We start from the raw sequence: 25,905 nt of genomic DNA on the forward strand, positions 1-25,905 counted from the left end.
CTTCTATTTCTTCATTCAGAAATCAACCCCCATAGGCTATTCAGACAGCCTTTGATGTACGCGGCTGATAATGAAATGAATGACAAGAATTCCTGGGTGAAGCTTACACAACAGGAAAACCTTAGATTTGATCAAAAGGTAAAGAAATTCTAGTCTGAGTGAACTGGTGAATTCCCATCTGCAGAGTTTTAGTCAGACAGGTCTGAGTGGAAGTAGATTCCCTGTTTTTTCCAGATTACCAGATGGGGGTGGTATAAGTATAGATGAGTCTCAGTCCGAGTGATCAAAATCACCTCCCCTGGTGGCTCATCAGATAAGGTCACTGACATGGGAATGTAAATTTGGAAGATCTTCCCTGCCCCTAGGCTAAAGTGCACCAGAAGCCTGGGGAGGGAGGCTTGTTTTTCAGTAGATACTTTTTGATTGGCCAGTGGGTCAATAAGGTTGTTACATTCTCTGAGCCAGGAGAAGGCTATATCAGCCCTGATGTGTAGCGTTGTTTTGGGGCTCACTTTGAGAAGTGTTCTGTGATTTGATCTGGATTCTGGGAAGCCGTTGTCCAGAGCCCCCCCGGCTTTGAAAAACCCAGATGTTGATTGGGTATGGATGTAATGGCTGGACAGTTTGGAAAGCTGTCTACTTGATCTGTTTCTGTCTTAATAATTCTGCCTGTACACTTTGAAGTTCGGGGTGCTGACCTCTTTCCCCTGAACTAGGTAAATGATACATGTTTGACTGATTAAAGTAAGCTTGTTAACCCATTTTGAGTTGCTGTCCTTTATCAAAGCAGATCCAAGAACCTGTGGTGGCAGCAAACCCTGAGGACGCTTGGGGTGCTTGCTGCTACAGTCACCTCCCATTATAATAGTCATTCTCTCTTTACTTGTTAACCAGTCAGAGTTGATTTCCACCCTCAGGAACACCCACTATTCCAAGGGCATATGAGCACTGAGTTGGTTCCATGAGGGATCTTGGGTTTAGGAGAGACAGCCAAATGACCCTTTTATTAATTACCTGCTAGCCATAACTAATAAAATGATTGTTAATTGTCCAGGAATTATTTCTTTTTAATCTTTAGCAATGCCTGAATTCCTTGCAGTGATCACACCAAATACATGGTCATTGAAGTCCCTAGCATTCTGATGATACAGTTTTAACTTTCTAATGGGGGAGTACAAGGGTCTTTTGAGAACCATTATGTCTTCAAAGGGTAAGAAGGGAGATAAATAAGAAAAACAGAGAGGGGTTTTGATTCTGTTGTTAGAATATAAAGAGGGTAAATAAAAGGGAGTTTAAAAGAAATATACTTGTGTAGAATGTTACAAAAGGGAGTTGGAACTTGCTTACTTTTTGCTTTACTTTTTCTCTTGTGTAAGTTTTATCAGATGAACTTCATTCTTTTTATCTGAACCAGACAAAAGAAGGTTGAACACAGATTTAAGAGTGAGGTGTAGAAATGCACCAAATTCAAGAGGAAAAAGGGCATGGAAGATGTTGGTTAAGAGAGAGTATAATTCTGGAAAGAAAACAGTCATAAGTAAAACAAACTCCCTGATCCTGAAGAGGACATTTAAAGGAGAAAGAAAAGACATGGAAATTTAGAGAGTTCCCATCAAACAGTTAATGGCTGAACAAACTGTGGTCTGTGCATGTAATAAAATATTACTGTGCTTTAAGAATATTAAAGAGATTATGTCAGAGAATCCTAGAGAGAATGACCTTATGCAAAGTGAAATGAGCAAAACTAGGAGAACAATTAATACAATAATAACATTGTAAAGAAAAACAACTTTGAAAGACTAACTGATGATCAAAATGATCAATGAGCAAACACATTTCCAGAGGACAAAGGATGAATCATGTTATCTATTTACTAACAGAGAGCTGATGGTGTAATATGGCCACAGTGTGAATTTGTTTTGCTCTACAGATTATTTGTTACAAGGTGTTCCCCATCTTTTCTGTTTTTAATTAAAAGGGGAAAGAGGGATAGTAATGGGGATGTCCACTCCCCCAAAAAACAAGAAAAGAAAGAGGAAGGTCACTGAAACATTTCTAGAAGTTCACATATCCATTGAAAAGAAGAGGAGGAAGTTCGGAAGGAAGCACAACAAACAAGGACAGATTTGAAAATAAATTGAATTCATTATATACTTTAAAGTAAAAAGAGATTCACTGTTTCATAGACAATCCCTCTTCTTGTACTCTATTTTGTATACAGAAATGCTCATTTTTTGAAGTTCAGAATAAAAACAAATTAAATTAAAAAAAAAAGAGATAGTATAAGGTGCTTAAGTCATATTTTTCTTTTTTCCATCAAGGAGAAGAAAGATTTTTAAACTTGGAAGCATAGAAAAAAATGAAGAGAGACTTAATTGAAACATGATGTTCACTCAACAGCTCTGGATGAACTGCATTCCTAGGAAACTGAGAGAACTGACACGTGATGGCTGAGCCACAGTCAGTGGCCTTGGAAAGATCCTGGACAAGTCATCTGATCTCTCAGTCTCAGTTTCCATATCAATATAATAGGAACAGAAATATTTACCTAGAGTTGTTGTGAGGATTAAATGAATAAATAGATGTAAAGTTTTCTGAAAACTTTTAAGCACTACATAAATGCAACAGGGGAGAGGTAAATTTTGCATGGATTTTCAAGAAGGGAAAGAAAGTATATTTTCAACCTATAAACTAGTGATCTGGATTTTATTTTCTAATCAAATTATTTAAAGGGATAGGTTTAGAGCACTTAGAAAAGATGAGCGTGATTACTTTCAGCCAGTTAGGTTCATCAATAACAAGTCATGCCTCTCAATTTCTCTTTTTTTCTTTTGATTTCTTTTTTCCTTCTTTTCCTTTCCTTTCCTTTCTTTTTTTTTTTTTTTTGAGGGGGGAGGCAAGGCTATTAGATCAGGGGAATGCTGCAGACTCAGCAGTTCTGGATTTCTTCATGGTATATGACAAAGTCTGACATAAGGTGAGCTCTTTGTGGGATAGATAGTTAGATGTATTTGGAAAGAGATTAAAAGCTAGCCTCAAAGAATGGTGGTATATCAATTGATGTCAATCTCAAAGACCTCTGTCCTTGGTCCTGCTCTAAAAAACGTTTTTATCAATGACTTAGATGGAAGCACAGAGCAAATTTGCAGATGTCACAGAACTGGGAGTGGTAGCTAATATTTTGAATGGCAGAATTGTGATCCAAAAAGATAATAAGCTGCAACAATAGACTGAACTTAAGAAGGTGAAATTTAGTGGGAATAAATGTAAAGTCACAGGATTTAATTTTTTTTAAATGGCAGAACTGAAAAAAAAAAATGGTGGCTACTTGGCTAGTCCATGTGAAAAGCATCTTGGGGATTTGGAGGACAGAAGCTCGAGAGTATGGGATGGCAGCCTAGAAAGCTAATGTGATCTTGGATGGTTTTTAGAGAAGAACAGCATCGAGGAAGAGGGAGGACAGTCCTCTTGTGGTCTTCCCTGGTTAAATCACATATGGAGTATTGCATTCCATTTGACTAACATTTATTAAGTATTTACTATGGAAAAGGTGCTAAGGACAAAAATACCAAAAAGAAAACAATATTTACCCCCAAGTAACTTATATGGGGGGGGGAGGGCGGCAGGGTGGAGGTAAAATGTGAAAAACAGTAAGGAAAATTGAGAAACTTGAGGGAGGGGAATGAATCAGAAAAGGTTTCAAAGAGGAGGTGGCATCTAAGTTGATCCTTGAAAGAAGACAAGGAAAAATGGTCTAAACCACTAATAATTAGAGAAATGCAAATTAAAACAACTCTGAGATTCCATTTTACACATTGGCAAAATTGGGGGAAAAAAAAGAAGGAAATCAACAAATGCTGGACGAGCTATGGGAAAACAAGTACTTTAATGAACCTGTCCAGCCATTCTGAAAACCAATCTGGAACAATTCTCAAAAAGCTATTAAATTGTGCAAATTTGATTCAGCAATAATCACTATTATGTCTATACTCCAAAGAGACCAAAGCAAGAGGAAAAGGGAGTGTATGAGTATGTATGTGGCAGCTCTTTTTATGATGGTAAAGAACTAGAAATCAAAGTGGAGACAGGATGTACTCAATTGGAGAATGGCTGAGGAAGTTATGGTAAATGAATGTGATAGAATACTATTATGCTATAAGAAAAGATGAAGGATATGATTTCAGATAAATCTGGGAAAACATACCAACCAATGCAGAATGAAGTAAGCAGAAACAGGAGAACAATTTATATAGTCACAACCACATAATAAAGAGAAACAATGAATCACTTAGGAACACTCATCAACATAAGGACCAACCATTATTCTAGGGATTCATGGTGAAAAATGCTACCCCCCACCTCCTGATAAAAAGGTGATGGACTCGATGTAGATTAAGATTTTTTTTCTTTTTGGAACACAGACAAGGTGGGAATTTGTTTTGCCTAAGTATACATGTTTGTAACAGAGTTTTTGTTTTTCTTGTTTTCTCAAAGGGGGGAAGCAAGGAAGAAGTGAGTTTGGGAAGGAAACAAGGCTTTTCACTTGCAAATAAATAAATATAATTTAATAATACTAAAAAAAAAAACCAACTCAACAAGGATCCTGACAAGCAAGATAAAGAGAAAATATACTCTAAGAATGGGGAATATCTTGTGTGAATGTATAAAGGCAGAGAAAGTATATCAAATTCAAAACAGTTATCAGTCTAGTTTGGCTGTAATATAGTTTTGAAGGAGAATAGTAAGAAATAAGGATGGAAAGGTAGATGGAAGCCATATTAGGAAGGTCTTAGATTCTAGGCTAAGTAGTTTAAATTTTATTCTCTCTAGGCCATAAGGAGTTCCTGAGAGTTGTTGAGCAGTGGAGTGATATGGTCAGGCCTGTACTGCAGGAAGATTATTTTGGCTACTGATCGGTCACAATTTCAAATGAAATAGTATTTGTAGAGTCTTTAGTACAGTGCCCGGAGCATTGTAAGCACTTAATAAATGCTTGCTCCCTTCTCCTCCCTCCCTCCCCTTTGTGTGGAAGAGAGATCAGAGAAAGGAGAGAATGATTAGAAGATGCTGATGGCCTGAATGAAGCCAGAGGTAGTATGAGTACAGGCAAGGGGATAGATATGAGAGGTGTTATGAAGGAATGATCAACACTGACAAACATTTCCTATAGTGTTAGCAGTGATATGTAACAGAAAAACTAAAATGATGTTAGTCTTACTTAGTAGTAGCAAACTCTCCTAAGTGAAGGAGGTACAATAAGCTTGTATTCTGCTCTAATTACACAACATTTGAAATAACACATCCAGCCAGTTCACTGAAAACTGGAAGATGTCCAGAGGATGGCAACCAGGATGGTGAAAGGACTCAAAACTGGATAAGCACTGGTTGAAAGAATTGGTATTTTTTGCTTGGAGAAGAGAAGACTGGGGGAAGGAGGCCATGACCACTGTAATCAAATATCTGGTACAGTGTCATAGGGATGAAAGATTAAAACTTTTTCTGGTTGGGTCTAAAAAACAAAATTAAAATCAGTGGGCAGGAAAAAATACAGACTTTGACTCAACATAAGGAGATATGTACTAACAATCAAAACTATCTAAAAATGGTGTGGTTTAACTTAGGGTAGTGACTTTACTTATCACTAATGTCTCTAAGTAGAGACTAGATGCCTACCTGTTAAGGATGCTACAGCTACAGAAAGGGTTCATGATTTGCCCTTTGTTTACTTATGTCCTTTGTAGCTGTAAGGCTCTATGATTCTCTGAAGGGCCTAGTCTATAATTCTAACTAGCTCATGAACTTGTTGCCTGAATGTATTGCCCTAGTCTATGTATGATATGAATGAACTGTAAACTATATTGATATTCCAGAGCTATAACTATATTCAGCTTCATATTTCCATGAAAAATAAGGCTACCTACATAATCTTTTTAAAAAGTAGCTATATTTCAATACCTTGGGATATTATATCCATTTAAGGGCTAAGTATGAACCTCAGTTTGAGTTCTCCACAAGCAGTTTCTAAAAATGAGCTTTAATAGCATGCCATTCTTTCTACTTACAGGCGTACCTCCCACCAAGCCAGGGCCAACAGCTAGACAGACTGTAGAAGCATCTTCTAAAGTATGTCTCAAGCTGGGGGTTGTGAGTCTTACATAGCACCGTGGTACTCCTTGAACTACCATACCTGCTTTTGTTGTGAACAATTCTGCTATGGTCTTTTATCTCTTCTGCCCTGTTTTCTTTCATATTCATTCAACAAACATTGATTAAAGTACCTGCAGTGTGTCAGGCAAGTGTTGGGGAAGGGAAAGCTAAAATTTTAACAAAGATTAAGTTCAAGAAATACTTTTCAAGCAGCTACTCATGCAAGGTAGTATGAGCAAGGCATTGTTAGACCCTAGGGATACAAGTACAAAAAGGAAACAGTCCTTGCCCTCAGAGATCTTTCAGTAGGGAAGGGGAGGAGACAGTACATGTACATAAGTAAATAGAAAGTGCACCCAAGTCAATGCAAAGCCATTTAGAGAGGAGCAAAAAAGTGTTAATAACTGGAGGGGAGGGGGGAGTGTCCAATCAGGACAGGCCTCCCGAAGGAGATGGTGCCTGAGCTGTGTCTATGAGGCACAGGGAGGAGAGGAATGCATTTCAGACAGGGGCCACTGAAGCAAAGGTACAGAAATCAGAGATGGAGTGCCATGTATGGGGGTGTGTGTGAAGATTCCTTATAAGAAGACGGGAAAGGAGGATGGAGGCAGAATACTTTGTATTTTATCCTAGAGGCAACAGAGAGTCACTGCAGCCTGCAGAAAGCCTGTGTGTTGGGGGGAAGAGGCTCAGACTTGTTTGATGGTTTTCTTATCTATAAAACCAAAGAGTTGGATCAGATGATCTCTGAGATCACTTTCGGCTCTAAATCTATAAGCCCATGATCTGTCTCAGGAATATCAACTCGGCAGCTATGTAGAAGTTGGATCATTGGCCAGGGAAGAAACTGGGGGAAGGGAAACCAATTCGGAGGCTACTTCAATAGTCCAGGGGAAGACACGATAAGGTTAGAGGCTATTGGATGTGAGAGATGTGGCAGACAGAACTGACCAAGACTGTGTCACCTCGGCCCTGGGCAAAATGCTGAGAATACAAAGACAAAAATGAAATCGTTTCTGTCCTCAAGGAGCTTTCACTCTAGAGAGGACACAACGTGTACATACTTAGGTATATACAAAATGAAGACAAGGTCATTTTGGTGGGGAAGGCTCTAGGAATTTCAGGGGGAGAGAGAAGGGAGCTAAGGGTGGTAGGTGGGTCAGGAAACGTATCTGAGCTGAGTCTTGAAAGAAAACAGGGATCCTAAGAGGTGGACGTGAAGATGGAGGCCATTCCAGGCATAAGTGAGAGTCTCTGCAAAGCCACAGAGATGAGAGATTGAATGTTACGTGTTGTCCCATTTGGCTGGAATGTAGAATGTATGAAGGGGAGTAATGTGTAATAAGGAATCCTAGAAAGATAGGCTGGAGTCAAATGCAAAGCAAACGCCAAACACAGGAGTGTGTATTTGTTCCTAGGATAAATGGCATTGACTGGGTAGAGGAATGACATGGTCAGTTCTAGGCTTTAGGGAAATCACTTTGGTAACCACATAAAAGACTGGATATGGGGATAGGAAAATGGAAGATGATGATACCCTCAAAAGAAATGGGATACTTTACAAAGGGAGGGATCTGATAAATATAATGAGCTTTGTTCTAAACATTTTGGTTTGAGATGCCTATGGGATATGCAGGAAGAGATGTCAGGCAGGAATTTGGTAATATGTGACTGAAGGTCAGGAAACACTTTAGGGCTGGATATATAGCTTTGGGGGTCACTTGCACAAAGCAAGAGGTGACTCCATGGGACATGATGCAATCCAAAGCAGAGAATGTGGAGAGGGAAGAGAATCAAGTTTAGAGAGATAATAAGCACTCCATGCTCCTCTGACATGCTGTCACAGTTTCCTTCTTTTCCCTCCCTGGATGGCACTTCAGCTGCATCTGCTCTGCCTCTGCTGTGTTCCACAGGGAACAATATGGAGACCTAGTTCTGAGTGAGGTGTTGACTCCCGCCTGGACAGATTTACTGGTCTGCTCTGTTTTAGATGGAGTTTGGGCAGCAAAAAAGGAAACACCCCAAACAACAGCAATGGCTAGGTACAGGAGGGTGTGACAGGGTGGAGTACAGGTAAGATTATATGTTTGTGTGAGTAGTATATGGGTGTGTACTTCTAGAAAAACACAGGCCTTCCTTCCCTACCCTGTTCTCCCCATTGCCCACCTCCCTTGCCTCCCCCACCCCCACCCCTTCCAAACAACAGACAGTGAGGAGCAAAAAGCCTAGACAGAATTATTGATTCTGCAAAGCTTAAGAGTTAATTCAAGAGACTACAAAGATCTGGAAAAACATTTCTCTCCCATTTAGATCTTTCAAAAGCAGTATTACCTTTAGCTATTACAGAGAATAAATCAGATAATTAACAGATCTCTCCAGAATTGTTAAATTTCCCCCACAGCACATATTTGGGTACACTTGGGAAAGTCATACTTGGGTTATAATTTCCTAAGCTGAGACTAAGAATATATAGCAAATATTTATTACTAGTGATTGAAAAGCTACAAAATTGGGAAAAGCTAGTTCACTCAAATACTATTTTCCCTGGACATACAAAAAACTGCCACAGCCCCTTTAATGAACAAAATCCAAACACTAAATATTAGCTAATTCTGAAAACCTGAAATACTCATTATCTGACTACATATTATAAAATCTGAATTTTCAGCAGAATTAAATAACTTGTTTCTATTAGAAAGTCAGAATAGAAAAGAAAAAAGATAACCTTATTATATTAATAACTGTATGAAACCTAGACATCATGAATGTTCATCTTAATTGAATTCTTCTGCTTAATAATTCATTAGGGCTGGTTGTTCTAAGCACTAAGAACAACCTTAGAGTGTCGGGGAACAATCCCTGTGCAGAAGGGAGCTACCATCTCCCCAGTACTTCTGCCAAATGGTGACTGCCACCAACTGGCAGGTTAAGCCCAGGACCTCCAGTCCAATACCCACAGCCATGTTAGGGGAAGATATTCTTGGTGGAAAAAGGACCATCCACTATCTATGCAGCAGGCAAACTGGCTAGCTGCAGATGCAAGGCACTGGGCATGGGGGTGGCGGGAGACAAGAGGCAACATATGACAGTGAAGTCAAACTACTATCACTGTCTTTCCTTGGAACCCTAGAGAGATAGCCTAGAACCCAAGAGGTTTTGGAATAGCCATGTCTCCAAGACCGTTGGCCTAGGTTCTACCCCCTAGGTCTGAGGCCATCACTTAAGTGCAGCAATCACTGCTGACCAAATGCAACAACAGTTGGGCCCAAAGAAGCAGGAGCCCTGGACAGTGGCATGATTCTTTCAGCCCAGGTCCCATTCTGGCAGGCAACCGCCATGGAGATGCTGTGTGGTATCTGCTTATGCAGGTGATGTAGCTACACCCATCAAAGACTGAGAAAAGAAAGTTTCTCACCACCAAAGTCCTTGGCACCTTCAAATGGTTCTGTATCAGAAACTCTTACAATTTTACTGGTTGAAATGGCACTAAAGAAGAGGCATTACAATCTGCTTTGCTAGTATCCCCTAAGGACTACTGAACCTTTACATCTGACAGCAGCTGTGTCCCCCGAAGAACATGAGCCCTTTGAAAGCAGGGGCTGTCTACTTTTCTATTTGTATCCCCAGCACATAGCCCAGTATTCTCCTTGCACATAGTGTTATTAATAAATGATTTTTCATTGACTCATTCATTCATGCTGTGGATATTACCTAGATAACATGCCATATGAATTGAGTTATTTATTATAAAAAACATCACTTCTGTACTTAAAAGGTCTCAGATTTTGAACTTTAACATTTCCTGGATCCTGTTAAGGCTCATTTGGACATTATGGGCAAGACATTAAGTTGCTCTCCAAATGGCAGCCTTCATCTTCATCTCCCTTTCAGACTGAACCTTAGTTAGTGCTTAAGATCTGCTTTGAAGATGGTAAAGAGCGAAATAGCTTAAAATGTTAACAAAAGTTCTATTTTGTGACAAGGTCTAGATAAGTGAGCAGATCTTTTAATAATTTCCAAAAGAAAGGGATTTCTACTCATGCTATTTTTCCACGTAGTAAAATCAAGGCACAAAATTAACTTTGTAGTTACAAACTCCCCCACAATACTTAGCAATGCAGTTTAGCACCACTACTTTTAAACCACTACTTTTCTGAAATGGAATTAAAAGGTATAATGGGGATACTCCTGTCATATGCTAATTAACAGGTAATTTTAAAGACCTACTAAACTTCAATCTAATCTTTCATTTTATTGTCAAAGTAATGTAACAACTTTTTATAGATGCCTTGCTTTTTATTACTCAATTAAGTCTACATTTACATCTAGGCTGTAGTATATAATATGAAATAGCACAATTTTGAATAATTATTTTGAAAGTCATAAATTTCATGATACTTTAAGAGGGACACTTTGAGCAGATTATAGGATCTAATCGCAACAGTGCTATTACAAGCAAAGTATATAGAAAAAGCTATCTGTTTACCCAATATTGTCAGTATAGATTTTTGAAAATCTTCAAGAGATAAACACTATGATCAAGTAAATATTCTTAAAGATCATTATTTTAGTGCTGTACTACTCTATTCAATACCAGAGGAATATGAGCAGCACCCTGGTCTCTAGATCTATATTCAGTCAAGGGAGGAGGCAAAGATTATATAAATAAGGTTACGTCCATCAAATTTCTCTGTAGCATGTTTTCCAAAAAAAAAAACCACCAACAACAAAAAAAAAAACCAAAACTCAAGCCAGTTTCACCCCTCTCGTTTCCCTTTTTAGTACAGGGATCCTGGAGTGTTGGTGGTAGTAATCTTAGTTAACTTGATTCAATTCATTTTATCATCCAATTTGACCAAATGGATTAGATTCTTATATGCTAAATGAAACAAGATGACAAGGAGGAAAACTCCACAGAAAGCTTACTAATTCACCATCAATCCTCCTAGAGTTCATAGAACATTAGAGTTGGAAGGACCTTGCTCAGAAATAGTCTGCCCGGTTCCTTAATTTGATGGATCAGGAGAAATGCTGACCTGGAGGAGGAAGGACTCATAAGATCTCCTCCCTCCAGTCCAGTGCAGTGAATCTTCAGTGTGCTATAAAACTTATGTCTCTCTCTTGTATTGATACCAGAAGGAAGTGTTTGTGTACTGAAGGAGAACTGGCTTCAAATGCAGAACTGTAAACATTCCCTTCCCAGTCAGGGAAATAAGTAAAGCCATCAAAACCAAGTTTATCTATTTAGATATTTGTTTATAGTCCTTACTATATTCTTACTTGAAAGAGATCAGATTAAAAGAGTAATACTAGTCAAATTGCTGGTATGGTTGTTAACGAGCCATGGTATTTAGAATAATTAGTAACAATCCTCATTTCATATATATATGCATATACATGTGTGTGTATATATATAAATAAAATAAAATTACACTTTGATTCTCACCATAACACATGAGGTAAAAAGGTTTGATGATTTCCCCCAGGCTACAAAAATTATAATAGTGTCAGGGACAGAGCTGAAACTCAGGTCTCTTGACTTTAAGTCCAATGTTCTTTCCATTACTCCACATTGTTTAAGCTGCTGTAATTATTTTTATAAAGTTTCATTTGTCTTCATCCAGTTTAAATGAAATCAGTCTTATACAACTACACCAATTTATTATAACAATTTCAACTGGGCATCTATTTCCTGAATTCAGGACTTTCTGAAATAAGGATGCTATGATTTGTGAAACATCATTGTAAACACATTGAGTTAAATGGAACATGTAAATTGATTTTTAGATGTCTTTAATTTCCAGTAAAATGATTTATGGTCCATGATTCTAGAGGCAATCTGGAATACAAAAGACTTTCCAATCCTAACATAGGATGAAGTCACTGCTTCAACCAAGGTTTTCATAATAGGGTCCAAGATCCTTTTAAGGATCAATGTTGCAAACAGTGAAGAGACTCACCTCATAACTATTCAGGAAGTTTAAAAGGTAGTCAAGTATGAAATGGAGGATCACTCCCCCACTTTTTTTTTGGGGGGGGCAACATGAAACAAAGGGAAACTGCATACTACTCCCCTGTAATCTAGCTACAAGGCACTGAAGTTCATGCTCTGGCTCTATGTAAATCACCAGCACTAAAACTACCAATCTAAGTCCAAATAGCTGCTTTTTGTGGGAGGGGGTGAAGAGACCATCTGATCTAAAATTCTTCCCGCCCTACCCTCAATGCAATAACAATGAACTTATTAACTGTTCCTCTTAGCAATGGGTTACTGTTATGGTGGCTAAGTTAGAGCCCCCAAACAAGGCTGCCAGGTCTAAATATTACTGCTTCTAAACTTGCAAATTAGCCAGACAACCAGAGATTCTATGTTACCTCAACCATCATATAAGTCTAGTGCTTCCCAAACCAAACTATGCTGCAGATTAATGAAATAACTAAATCTACTTCTGACCTTTAGGTTTTAGCTTGGCTGCTTTGGGCAGTTTCAGAGCTTGGAAGAGAGAGGGGGAAAACAGGACAAAGGGAAGATGGAGAGGAGAAATCAGTTTATAGGTTTTAAGAAAGATGGTTGGTAATAAAAATTGCATTAACAAATGGCAATTTTCTGTGGACTGGTATTAGCTAACATTTAGTGAACACTTATCTAGTCCAAACCCTATTCAAAACATAAGTTCCCTTGACAATATTCCTAAAAGTAGTCAGTTACTTTTTCCTTGGAGAACTCCGGTGGTAGGAACTGAAGGCCTCCCAAGGCAGTCCATCCTCTTTTTTGGCCTACTCTAATTAGAGTTAGGTAGAGTTAGGCAGGACCAACTGCCATTTTCATTCTTGTATTTTGGGAACCTAGCACAGTCTTCTTTATAGTAAGAACTTTTCCTCCCTGTAACTTCTACCCATATGGTTCAAAGGGAGAGACTCTAGTAAATTCCTGAAAAAGACTAGGGTTGCCACCAAATACAATGACTGCATTTTCAAATCTTGGACATAAGAGTTTCAAAAGGATTTTATTTGTAACACCATGTCCATCCTACCTCCAAAGAAAAAAAAATGGGGCAATTGTTCAGGCTCACATGAGTGTACAGAAGTACAGTCTTCCTGAGCTCTTGGCAACTTAATGTTACCAATGATCACACAACTGAACTCTGTACACTTAACTCCAGACATTCAATATGGTGGTTTTTTATGCAAATTGTTTTGTAATTGTAATCATGATGTTTCTTCAGCCTGGCAAGTCTCCATATTTTGGTTTCATCTTTTGGAACCTGTTTAATTTTACATTGTAATGACTTGATTCATTTAGTTACCATTTGCCAAAATATTGGGACTTTTGGGGATATTTCCATAGTTCACTGAAGGATATTGGAAATCAGCACTAATACAGGAAGTCCAGGCAGTATGTTTGCACAAGCATACATAGAGATCACCTATCGTTCAAATACTTTACATGATACTAGAGAAGAGAAATGGCTACTTTCTATCAGCCTTCTGTTTCTTTTACATGGTACAGACAAGTCTGTCTTTCAGCTGAATTTCTACAATTTCTAATCAAGTCACATGTTAAACCTATAATGCCTGAGAAATAGCTGTGATATTTTCGGAAAATCTATTTTACGTTATACCAAATGCATAAAGGACATGAGAAGAAAAGTGTTCTATATGCTAAGTGTCTGTCTTTTCTTAAATTTACAGTCAACAGCCCAAAATTCAACTAGACAAAATTCAATTCAATAAAAATTTATTAAGTACCTACAATATACCCAACACTGTGCTAAGTGCTGGGGATACAAAAAGAGGCAAAAGGCAGTTTGTCCTTAAGGAACTTAAAATCTAATAGGGGAGACAACATCCCAACAAATATATAGAAGTCAAGATAAACAGGAAATAACCAACAGAAGGATGGTACTGGAATTGAGAGAAGTTGGAGAAGGCTTCCTGTAGAAGGTGAGACTTTTGTTATGAGACTTTTTATTTTTAGCATCTGAGTCAAGGGTGGCCAGATTCACTGATGCTCTAAATGGGAAATAATGATTGTTTGACTTGATTAAAAATGAACAAATATTTTTTGAGTATCTACTATGTCAAAGCCATTGTTTAGGAATTTTGGGAAATATAAATAAGTATAAGGCACTCCTTGACTCTCAAAATAATTCCAATCTAGTTGAGAAGACATATTCATATCAATTCAATAAATAGTTATTTTATTGTGTGCTTACCAAATGCAAGGCCCTATGCTAAGTGTTGGGGATACAAAAATTAAAACCCACACAACCCTGCCACCGCTCTCAACAAATTTCTATATAGCATTCCCCATTCCTTCAGCTGACAATGTTCTCTCCTGTGCCTCAATTCAATTAAGAAGCCATTTACTAGGTCAATACAGTACTTGCTTTCTGTCTTGTACACTGACTCATATACATATATCATGCCCCTCCCCCATAACTCCTTGAGGGCAGGTCCAACTGCCATTTTTATTCTTGTTCTTCTGGAATCCAGCACGTTCCTTGCATGTCATTGATATATAATAAACTTGTGTGTGTGTGTGTGTAAAAGGGAAGATATGTACACAAGTAATTATAATATTAGTTTAAAACGATCACATGCATGGGATTTTTCAGATTGATTGGCATGAAAGATTGAAGAAGGGTAGGATGGGGAGAAGGGGTTGTTGGCTAGGCAAGACTTCATGGTGTGATTAGGAGGAAGTGGAGGAAGGATTCCTGTTCTAGAATCCGTTGGGTGAGCAGAGCAAAAAAGAGATAAAGGAATTAAATTCAATAAACATATTAATCATCTACTCAGTGAGAGGCACAGCACTAGCCTCTGGCAAGGAATACCAAAGGGAAACGAAAAACAAAAAAACAAAACCAGTCCCCGCCCTGGAGGCATTTATTTCTACAGGAGAAAGGGGGGGAGGCATAAAAGATACAAGTAGGATAAAAATTTAATATAAGGTAAACCAAAGAGGGAGGGCACATTCTTCAGGTTGGTGGAATCACTCCATTAAAACTGGTAACATTATGAGCCAAAATGTGCTAAGTGTCAAGCAGGGGACAAGTGAAGTAGCTGGGATTGAGAGAATGCTGGAAAAGGTTGTGGCCAGATTGTGGGGGGCTCTGAATGCCAGAGAAAAGAGTGTAGACTTTATCCTGTGGGCAAGGAGACGCCACTGAAGGTGTCTGAACAAAGGAATGAAATGATGAAAGCAGTGTTTCAGGCAGATTAGTCTGGCAGCTTCTCCATGCGTGGGGGGTGGGTGGGCAGACTTGATAGAGCTGGAGAGGCCATTGAAATAGTTCCCCAGTGATGTGATAAGATCCTGGACTAGTTCACCTCCCTCCCCAATTCATTAGCTCCCTCTCTACTACATCCACAAGTATGCTTCCGTGGCTCCAGCAATCGACCTAGGTATGGCCCAAGGTAAAGGGTACTTTTGAATGAAAACCCAAACTGGCCACCCATCAAGTGGAGATCATACAGCTATCATCTGTTCCTTACTCTGTCCCTCTGTTTCTCTCATCTCAAATACTCCAACCAACCATGTTATTCTTCTCTGTAATATTGGCAGCTCCCAAGCCCAAAGCTCAGGATGAAGGTTCTAGAGCTCAGGACAGAAGTTTGAAGCTGGAGAAACTGGCCTGAAGAAAACCCTTCTCAAGCAAAAAAAAAAAAAAATCCACTGTCAATCAGATTGTATTTGCTTTAGATCCAGCAGAAAAGGGGACTGAAAAAGGATTTGAATTTACTAAAGCTGCAAGTGCCTTACCAAGTGCAATTTAGTCAAGCCTGACTGCTCTGGGTTTCTAACCAAAGAATTAGATAATTAGGACCTAGTTATAAAACTAAGATATGGGAGTCTGGGAGATGCAGGTGGGAGGGAAGGGATATGAACAGCAGGATTTTCCCACAATGGAAAAGAATTCACTAAATAAAAAAACCCTCAATGACAAAATTAACGACAAAAACAAGAAAAAACCTATTAAAACTTCTCAGGATCAACTGTTCAGGTCCTTATATGATGTAAAAGAATACACATTTGTGGAAGATTTGGCTTTTAGTTTATCTCCACTCTCTCCTTTGCTATCTTTGCTATTCACCAATGTATGTAACAAAGCAAGTTAACCATTTTCCTACTAGTTTTTAACTCTCATCTTTTTTAAATGTCTAAAGACAAAGGCGGGAATATTTATAGCATATATGTATATATTAAGTATATATAACCTTCCATTACTTAGCCTTTATTCATATGCAAACTGACAAATAAACCATTTTTAACCTGGGATGCTTTGAACTGGAACTTATCCAATTAGCATCAAATCTTCAGGAAACAGAAACAAATGTGCTTTAGAAACAGGCTGACAACTCATTTCTGAGGTCAACTTCCACAGATAGCTCTACTTTCCTTTAGAAATAAATCTCAGTTCCTTGTCTCATGCCATGATCACCAACCACTCCACTGGCAATACTTAGAATTTCTGCTTGATACAGAAAAGCCAAGATTTTCACAGAATGAATTCCAATTCTGGTCTGCAAATTAACTGGCAGCACTGCAAACTTGATTCAGCCAACACACAAGCTCATTGTAAGCTGAGCATGTCAGAACTTCTGTGATCAACTTGTGTGAACTAGAGTCTATTCTAGTCTGAAATCCAAGTACTGTTCTATGAACACCCTTCAAGTACCAGGGTAATTTATGAAAGTTTGAGAACTAATTTGAAGATCCATTTAAAAAAAAGAAAAGAAACTATGAAACCTGTTAAAAGTAAAATATCCAGGAACCATTCTCAAGTAATGAAATAAGCAAAGACATGTAATGTCTGAAATACTTTTCTAAACTCATATTCACACCAGATTCTTAGAAAAGTAAAAGGAAACCCTGAAAAGATTAGTACTGATTATATTTTTAAGTCCTGCCCAGGTTCTGAGGAGGAATTACATATTTTTTTTAAAGGGAGAGAGAAAAGCAAAAAATGATTTTGTGGATACTTCAATCACTGGTGGTGATTAGGCTGAACAAGTTCCTTCAGGCAGACCAGATAAGGAAAGTAAAAGCAAATGTTGGGTAAAAAGGAGTGGATTGTTTATAGTATCACGACAGGCCTCATCTTATCAAAGAATTATCTTTGTACGTCTGCACGGAGGTGACAGCTTCCCAGCTTTGCTCTGAGATTAACAAGACCGAACAGGTGCTGTAATGATCACCAAGACACACAAAATGCCAGTTTTTTTATTTACTCTGCCAAATAATACAATGGCAATGTATTTATGATGGGCCTTGACAATTAGTTTCTTCGGTTTCATATCCAGTCAACTTTATTTTCTGTTCTGCATCTTGATAAGCCTTAGCCCTTTGAGATTTTGTAAGCCTGGCTAAGGGAGTCCAAGTGTTAATATTAATATCTCCATATACTTCTGTGTACATAGTAAACATGTTACTCTTCAAGTGCTTCCAACCAGCCTCAGTTCTTTTTTAGTTTTTCTGACTATTTCTGGGAACAACCTTTAAAAAAATCTCTGTAGAAGAACTGAAGGCTTGAGATTTACAATTCAAAAATCATTACCCTGGGGAAGTTTTGAGATAGACTTTGTAATTGGTTTTATTTTTGCTTTTTTTTTTTTTTTTTGTGGGGGGGAAGGAGGGGCAATTGGGGTTTTGATTTCCCCAAGTTTTTTTGTGTGTGTGTTAAGTGTCTGAGGCCGATCTGAACTCAGGTACTTCTGACTCCAGGGCTGGTGCTCTATTCACTGTATCACCTAGCCGACCCTGGACTTTGAAATTGGAATGGCCTTTCTCAGCATCTCCAAAACTTTACAGTCAGCTGGCTAGGCCAGGGCAAGTTACTTCAACTCTTTTTTCTTCTTTTTGGAGTGCCTCAGTTTCCTCATCTGGAAAATGGAGATAATAACAGCACCTATTTCACCAGGTTGCAGTGAGGGTCAAATGAGATAAAATCTGTAAAGTGCTTTGCCAACTTCAAAGTCCCATAGAATTGCTAGCTATTATCATTATAGCACATGTTGTTGTTCAGTTGTGTCCTACTCTTGGTGACCCCATTTAGTATTTTCTTCTTCTTATTATTATTGTTTTTACTTTTTTGGAGGGCAATTGGGGTTGAGTGACTTGCCCAAGGTCACAAGGCTAGTTTGTTTTTCTTTTTTTTTAGTTAAGTGTCTGAGGCCAGAATTTGAACTCAGGTCCTCCTGACTCCAGGGCCAGTGCTCTATTCACTGCACCACCTAGCCACCCTGACATTTAGTATTTTCTTGGTAAAGATACTGAAATGGTTTGCCATTTCCTTTCCCAGCTCAGTTTACAGAAGAGGAAACTGAGGCAGATAAAGGTTAAGTGACTTGCCCAAGGTCACACAGCTGGTAAGTGTCTGAGGTCAAATTTGAATTCAGGTCTTCATGACTCCATGCCTGGCACTCTATCTACTTCACCACTTAGTTGCCCTATTATTGACTTGTCTTGGAAGTAAAAGCAATAATGAATATCTAATGCAAATGTATACCCTTGGTGACTTGGATCCTAAGCACTTTGTCACAATTAACACTATTCCAACACTATACCAGCATTAGGTAACTTACAAGTGAGAATTAAGGAAGTAATGTTAAAATGTAAGATGAATTTTTATATATGCAAAGTGTTAGCTTATTGGATGACTGACAATCCAATGGCATTCATGTTAATTCGAATTCCAAAATACCACATACCATATATCACAGTGAGTGGAAAGCACTGGACTAGTAGTCAGAAGGCCTGAGACAGTCTTGTCTCTGCCACTCCTAGGCTATATTACTTTATAGGGAGGTCATTGCACCACTCTGTAAAATGAAGAGATTATACTACAGGATCTCTAAGGATCCTCCCACAGCTAATATGCAAGGAAATAAGGGCTGGGCAAGTGGCACAGAGCTGAACTTGGAAGTCTGGAAGACCTAAAGTTCAGAAAATCCTCTGACAGACCCTAATTCTATGATCCTAAGCAAATCACTACATTGCTGTCTGCCTCAATTTCCTGTTCGTTGTGAGGATCAAATGAAGTATTTGTAAATTGCTTAGCACAGTGCCTGCTGGCATAAAGTAGGTGATTAATAAATAAATGAATGCTTCCTTGAGTCTTTAGTTAATATCCTTTAGCTTAGTTACAGCTGTGGCATATGCAGTTTACCTTGGTCAACCTACTTGGGATTCTGCAGGTGATGCTATTCCTGTAAAAACCAAACTACAACGTTTACCCACTAATATTTTCAATTAAAGAAAAGACCTACAGCATCTAATAGTGGGTGTGGATCGAGAAGAAAGGAACCAAAGGCCATTAAACCAGATTAATCATAAACCTTCCAACAACTGGACCAAGATTTTCTTGAAACACTTCCTGCCTTTTGTTTCAAGATCTACACCTTTCAAGGTTATTCAAGTCTCCCAGGGCAACCGGCAAACCTTCGGTCACTAGACTAAAGGTCCTTATTTACAATCCTATAGGATCCTCACCGAGGATCCTAAGTTATTCATTACCTGTTTATATTCTACACACTCGGTCAAGTTCATCAATTAGCCAACTTCGGCAGCAGCCGGGCTCGAAGAAACAGGGAGGTAGAATCTCAAGTTCCCTAGGGAATTCGTGGAGCGAGAAGGGAGTGGTGGTCAAAGACCGAAGCGAGCCACACAGAACCGTACCCTAAGCACCAAGCTGGGTTCCCCCAAAGGGGAGAATGGAAGAGGGAGGGACAGCTCTAAAGCTTGGGAGACTCCATCGGGCCAGTCCAGCTAGATGGGCTTCCCCTACTGTCCAGCCTCACGCCTCCAGCTGAAAGGGGAGGAAAATGAGGCTTTCGACTCGTGGGAGAAGAGAGGTCCGGGGGGCTGACTGTCTGGGGGAGCGGGGAAGGGCAGAAGGATGGGCTGGATTTGGGATGGGGAGACCTTTTTCATTTAAGGATGCAGGTAGGTGTGAGGGTACCGACCTAAATGGGGAAGGGAGCAGGGAGAGCAGCACTCACTCTAAAAAGACGGGAGGGTAGGAATCCAGCTCCCCTCCGAGTCCCCGAGAGCTGGGGCAGGTGGCGGGGAGGGGGGAGGGGACTGTCCCGGCCGAGGGGGGCGAGGGGCGCGGGATGGGGGAGCCCCCTTCCAAAGGGAGGCGTCCCCCTGGAAGGTGGGTGGAGCGCGTGGAAGGGGTCTGCGGCTGGACAGAAGCTGGGGCCGGCCTGGGGATCCCCTCAAAGGTCGGGGCGCCGCCTCCTCTGGGAATGGGGGGCACGGGCAGGGAAGGAGGAGGAAGGGGCCCCGCCCCCTCGGGGAATGGGGTGCTGGGGGCCGGGTGGAGGCCGGCAGTCCCACCCTCACCTTTCTCTCGAGACCCCGGTCTCCCCGCAATCCCCGAGTGCCCGGCCCAGCGGCTCCTACCTCTCCCTGGCGCTCCGGGATCCGCTCCCCGCCGCCTCCGCCTCCGCCTCCCGCCTCCCATCCACAGTCCCTCGCCTCCCCGCCGCCTCCCCGCCTCCTCCCCCGCCGGGGCCATGCCTTGACAGCTTCCCGGGCCAATAGTGACCTCAGCCTCGCGGCTCGCTGACCAATCCTCGCCGGGGGGAGGCGGGGCTTCTCCAATGTCATTCAGGCTCCTCCCGGGGCCCCAAGATCCCTTTTGTTTGGGGAGAGCCGAGCTGGGATTGAGCTCGCGTCACTTCCTGCGGGAAGAGCCCTCCTCCCTGTCTGGCGCGCGGCTCCGCTCTCGCGCCGCAATTCTGCTGGGCTCTGTGTTTGCTCGCCCCGTCGCCCGCTTGCCCGGCCGCGGCAAGGGGCGTGTATGCCTTCGCCTGGTCCTCCACGAACCGGGAAGGACTTGGCGTTCGTTCCAAAGATGATGTTCCCGGCTTGCGATTTTACCCCGTATTGTTCGGGTTTGAGAATTTGTACTCCATCGTCCAGTTCACCAGTACTCTATTCAATTTGTGATCTCCTTCTAGCCCTCACTTTAAAAATGAGAAACCCCGCTTTGTCCTTGGCTACCCCAATAGGAATGGCAGATAACCCTTCTGGTCCTGATCTTGGCTGGGGCCAGACTCCACATGCTAGCAGAGGGATGGTGGTGGAAACTGGGTGCGCTATGATAGCATCTTGCCGTCCTGTCTTCCATAATCTAGCAGAATGCAAATTCTTTGAAGGCAAAAGACTCAGGGCTTCACTCCGTCAACAGGCATTGATCAGATGCCTACTATATGCCAGGCATTGTGCTAGGCGCTAGGAATACAAAGAAAGGTAAAAAAAAAAAAATCAAACCCTGCTTTCCAGGAGCTCACGAGGGTGACACGTGCAAACAACTATGTAAAACCAAAATACAGGTATGTAAACATGTATATGTGTCTATGTACACATATGTATGTAAAGAAATATGCACAATTGCATAGTATATATATTATATATTGAGAGGAAACGATTATTAATATTCAATATCTTGAGGGAGATTCAGAGCTCTCAGCTTCTTCCAAAACCCTGATTTTAAATTCAGTCTCTTGAAGGACTTTACTGATAATGAGATCGAATTGACTCTGTTCAGTCTTGGTCAGACCCCACCTAACTTTACAGAGAATTTAATCTAAATTGGGGAAACCCATCTCGTTCTATTCAAACTTGGGTGGAAATAAATCCTTTCATCTAGATAACCCAAGACTGGGGGTGGTCCCAGTATAGAGATAGTTTTTCTCTCCAAGGGTGACATGATATCATTCTCAGCCTCTCATTGAACACCTACTCTTTGAAGGGTATATAAACTATAAGCCCACTGCCGTGATTGTCTTTGCTTCAAGAGGGCCATCTCCAGTTGTCCTGCTCTACATCCTGCCACTGGATCCAGATGGCTCCTGAGGAGAGAATGAGGCTGGTGACTTGGCACAGCCCTCCCTCACGTAAGTCCAATTCACTTGCAAGTCATGGCACCATCTTCCTGATGTCATGGTCCTCTTCCAGAAGGAAGGATAAACAATAACAAGCTGGGTCTAAGAGAGACAGCTAAATGCCCATCCTTTTATTAATAACTTGTTAGCCTTATTAATAACATGACAAATCTCTAGAAACTATGTCTCTCAAAACTTTTTAATCACCACAATATGGGACTCAATCTAAAGGGTGACAACATGCAAACAATTATGTAAAAATAAGATATATGCATGTCACACACATACATATCCTATTGAAGAGGTTCATCATAAAATGATGAGATATAGGGTTAGGGGTGCTTGAGACCCCAAAATACCAACACTCTGGGTCCTGCTGAATGAATTCTACTCAAGTCTTCTCTCAGCCAAAGAAAAGCAAAGTTTATTAAAAGTTCGCTTATATTGGACACAGAGTAAGTCTGTGCTAGAAAATTCTATGGTGCCCTCACACCACATGGAGACAAGATGGAGTCTTATATACAGAAAGGTTGTGGGAGGAATCTAGGGATGGTCTAGGAGAGGAGTTTGGGGAGGGTCTTCAGGAGGAGTTAATGAGGTCAGTTAGTTGATTTGGGTATAGGTATTTTGAAGGCTCCAGGGTGGGAAGTAGAAGGACAATGGAGGGCCAAGCTAGTAACAAAAGTTTGGGCAGAGCCACAATGAAAGGTTTATGGCCTCATGCAAATGCCTCATCAAATGTGATGATTCAATCAGAGTTCAAGGAGGTTCCCAGAGCCTGCACCTCATCACTATAATAAATAGGAATTAACCAATAGAGGGCAAACACTAGATTTAAGAGAAGACTTCCAGAACAAGGTGGGATTTTAGCTGGGACTTGAAGGAAGCCAGGGAAACCAGGAGGCAGAAGGTTCCAGGCCTGAGGGACAGCCAGTGAAAATGCTCAGAGATAAGAGGTGGAGTGTTTCTTGGAAGAACAGCAAGGAGAACAATCTCTGGAACTGAGGATAAATTGGTGAAGGGAGAGACTTGAGACAGTCACTGGAATGGAAAGTACAAGAAGACTGGAAAGATGTGTGTATAGGGGAGTGGGCTAGGTTTTAAAGGGCTTTGATTGCCAGACAGAGGATTTTATATTCAATCCTGGAGGTGATATGGAGCCACTAGAGTTAATTGAGTAGGAAAGTAGCATGATTGGAGTTGCATTTTGGGAAATTCACTTTAGGGGACGAATTGAGGATAAATTGGAGCAGGGAGAGACTTGAGGCAGACATTCACCAGCAGGCTATTTCAGTAGCATAGGTGTGCAGTGACAAGGGCCTGTATTAGATGGGTAAAGGTTAGGTGATGAAGTGGATATGGATAGAGTACCTGGAGTCAGGAAGACTCCTTTTAAGAAGTTCAAATCTAGCCTCTGACATTTACTAGCTATGCGACCCTGGGCAAGTCACTTAACTCTGCCTCAGTTTCTTCATCTTTAAAAAAGCTGGAAAAGGAAATGACAAACCACTCCTAGCGTCTTTGCCAAGAAAACCCTAAATAGGGTCATGAAGAATCAGACATGACTGAAAACAAATGAAAAAAACAGAATGACTAAACAACAGTGAGAGAAGGGGGTGAATTGGAGAGATGTTGCAAAGGTAAAATTGACAGGCCTTGGCAGCAGATTGGACATGATGTGTGTGTGTGTGTGTGTGGGGGGGTTTAGGGGGGATGGGTGGGGAGAGGAATCCAGGATGACTCTTAATTTCTTCACTTTTAAATGAATTGGATTAAATGATCTGTACTGTCCCTTTTCTCTCATCTATTCTCATGATAAATATAGAAATTTATCTCTTGATAAATTTCTATACTTTGAAATTTGTCTCTCCCAAACTTCTACCACTCTTCCTCCTCCCCTCCCCCCAAGCAAAAGGATCTGTAGATCAAAAGGACCTTAGATATCCTCTAAAATATAATCCCTCTTCTATAGTATCAACCCTTCAAATACTTCAAGACACCTTACCAAGTGTTTCCTTCTCCCTTTCTATGGACTGTTTGGAGCACAATCCATGCTGGTACTTGGAAGACCAACATTGAGTGATGGAGGAAAGATGTCTTGAGTGAGATTGCTCTTATGAGTGTGGTACAATGGAGGTCAGAATCCCAGGATTCCATGGTGGAAGATTGCACCACCCAATCTATTTCACCTGTCTATACTAGTAGTCACAAGAGGGACAGGGTAGGAAAGGATAGTGTAAACCTAACAGGTCTAAACAGAAAAACTACTCAGCATGACATCTAACTTGTTTGTGGTAGACTAATGGTGTCACCTTTGTGTGTGAAGGATGGCAAATTCATTCACCCATTATCTAATTCTTCGTTGCTTCTGGATGCAGTACAATTGGTAAGGGAAAAATGACAGAATCAGAGACCACTCTTCTCTACCCTTTAGTCTGCTATTTGTATTCTGGTTTGAGGGTCCAGGGAGGAGGCTAGAACCTCAGGTACTATTATAGGGATATAAAAATGAAATGTTGTGGGTCTTTATTTCAGGGTGCTTAGAGTTTAGTAGGAAAGAAGGGGGAAGCAAATGGCCAAAATGTTAAAATATAGGTTATTCCAAAAGTTTTCATGTGATTTAAAGTTTCTAAAACTTAAAAGACTTTGGGGACACCCTGTATAAGCTAGGTGCTGGTATAGATACAGGGCCACAAATAGTTTCATTTCCTTCTCCTCCCATTTGCTCTGCAATATGATGAGGAAGTGCCATATCCCTTGACAATGGGGAGAAACTCTGGCTTTTTTCTGCCTGTTCCTGAATCACCAGGAGAGCAAGTCTGGTGAATCAGTCTTTCCTCCACACACTCGTAGCCATTGACCTCTCCACCCAACCTTTGCTCCACTGCTGGGACGAGTGGGAGTTCTGTTTTGTGACTTGTTTCCTTCGTAGCAACAACAAAATCTTCCCAGACTTCCAATGAGTCCCCTTCCGGTCTCCTCCTGGACTTGTGTGGGAGAACCCAACATGAATGATATCAGCTCTGCTTGGTGTTTTCTGGTTACTCCTCTTTTTAATTTATTACTCCAGGGGATAGTGAGTGGGTGGGGATAGTACACCCTATCTTCCAACAAAACCTACAATTGGCAGAGCCCAGGCTTTAAATGCTTTAGAGCAGAATAAAAAGAAGCAGAAAGTACTTGGGCCCTTAGGGAGTACCTGGTCTCTAGGGAGTAATGTGCCCTTACAAAAGAACTTTATGAGGAAATTTAGAAACAAATGCAAATGAGCACATGTAGTGTAAACAGATAGCATAATAACACCTTAAGGTGGAAGATTTACCTTTTCAAAGTTTTTTCCTATCTCTTCTTCTAGATTTACAAATTACAAAGCTTAAAAAAAAACCACCTTATAAATTAGTCCTTAAATTCTCATCTTGAAAAAGTGGAAAAATATCCTTTTTGAAGGTTCAAGTACTGACTCTTCTACTATTTACCTTGGACAAGTCACTTACCTTTTCTGGGCCTAGTGTCCTCATCTGTATTTTCTTTTTTTTCAGGAAAATCTCTAAGGTGCCTTCCAGCTCTAAATCTATTATCAACCCACAAACATTTATTAAGTGCTTATTATGCACCAGACATTGTACTGGTGCCTTCCTTCTCTTGATTATCTCTAATTTATCCTGTGTATATCTTGTTAATGATGGGGATAGGAGCTGTACCCCTGAAATGCCCTTGAACTTTCCCACAAATTTCAGCAACCAAGTTTCCCTGAGGTACCTGGTCCATCCCAGTATAATCCTTTTAACTGTTCTTTCATGGTAGCCCTCATTGTTGGCACCTAGCCCACCCCAGGCTACTTGCCACTCCTAGATCCCATCC

The 25,905-nt window shown here is 40.5% G+C and overlaps 1 protein-coding gene across 4 annotated transcripts in view; it reads right to left on the bottom strand.

Moving 5' to 3' along the window:
• The window catches only part of CTTNBP2NL (CTTNBP2 N-terminal like), a 79,328-nt gene extending 58,643 nt beyond the window's left edge, over positions 1–20,685 (bottom strand). Inside the window, exons 1-2 of one of the 4 annotated variants that reach the window (XM_069090364.1) lie at positions 20,558–20,658; positions 19,667–19,761 (exon numbers count right to left, since the gene is read on the bottom strand). In XM_069090364.1, coding sequence (XP_068946465.1) covers positions 19,667–19,699 — 33 coding nt within the window. In that variant the 5' untranslated portion in view covers positions 19,700–19,761; positions 20,558–20,658. Of the gene's footprint in view, positions 1–19,666; positions 19,762–20,497 lie in introns of all 4 variants that reach the window. The other 3 variants (XM_069090365.1, XM_069090366.1, XM_069090367.1) reach the window with 3 other exon arrangements.
• Positions 20,686–25,905: the final 5,220 nt, after the last annotated feature.

Source organism: Petaurus breviceps, unplaced genomic scaffold, assembly GCF_028583685.1.
Source record: "Petaurus breviceps papuanus isolate PSGF00001 unplaced genomic scaffold, PetGlider_PUasm1.0 186, whole genome shotgun sequence".
In the NCBI taxonomy this organism is placed as follows: domain Eukaryota; kingdom Metazoa; phylum Chordata; class Mammalia; order Diprotodontia; family Petauridae; genus Petaurus; species Petaurus breviceps.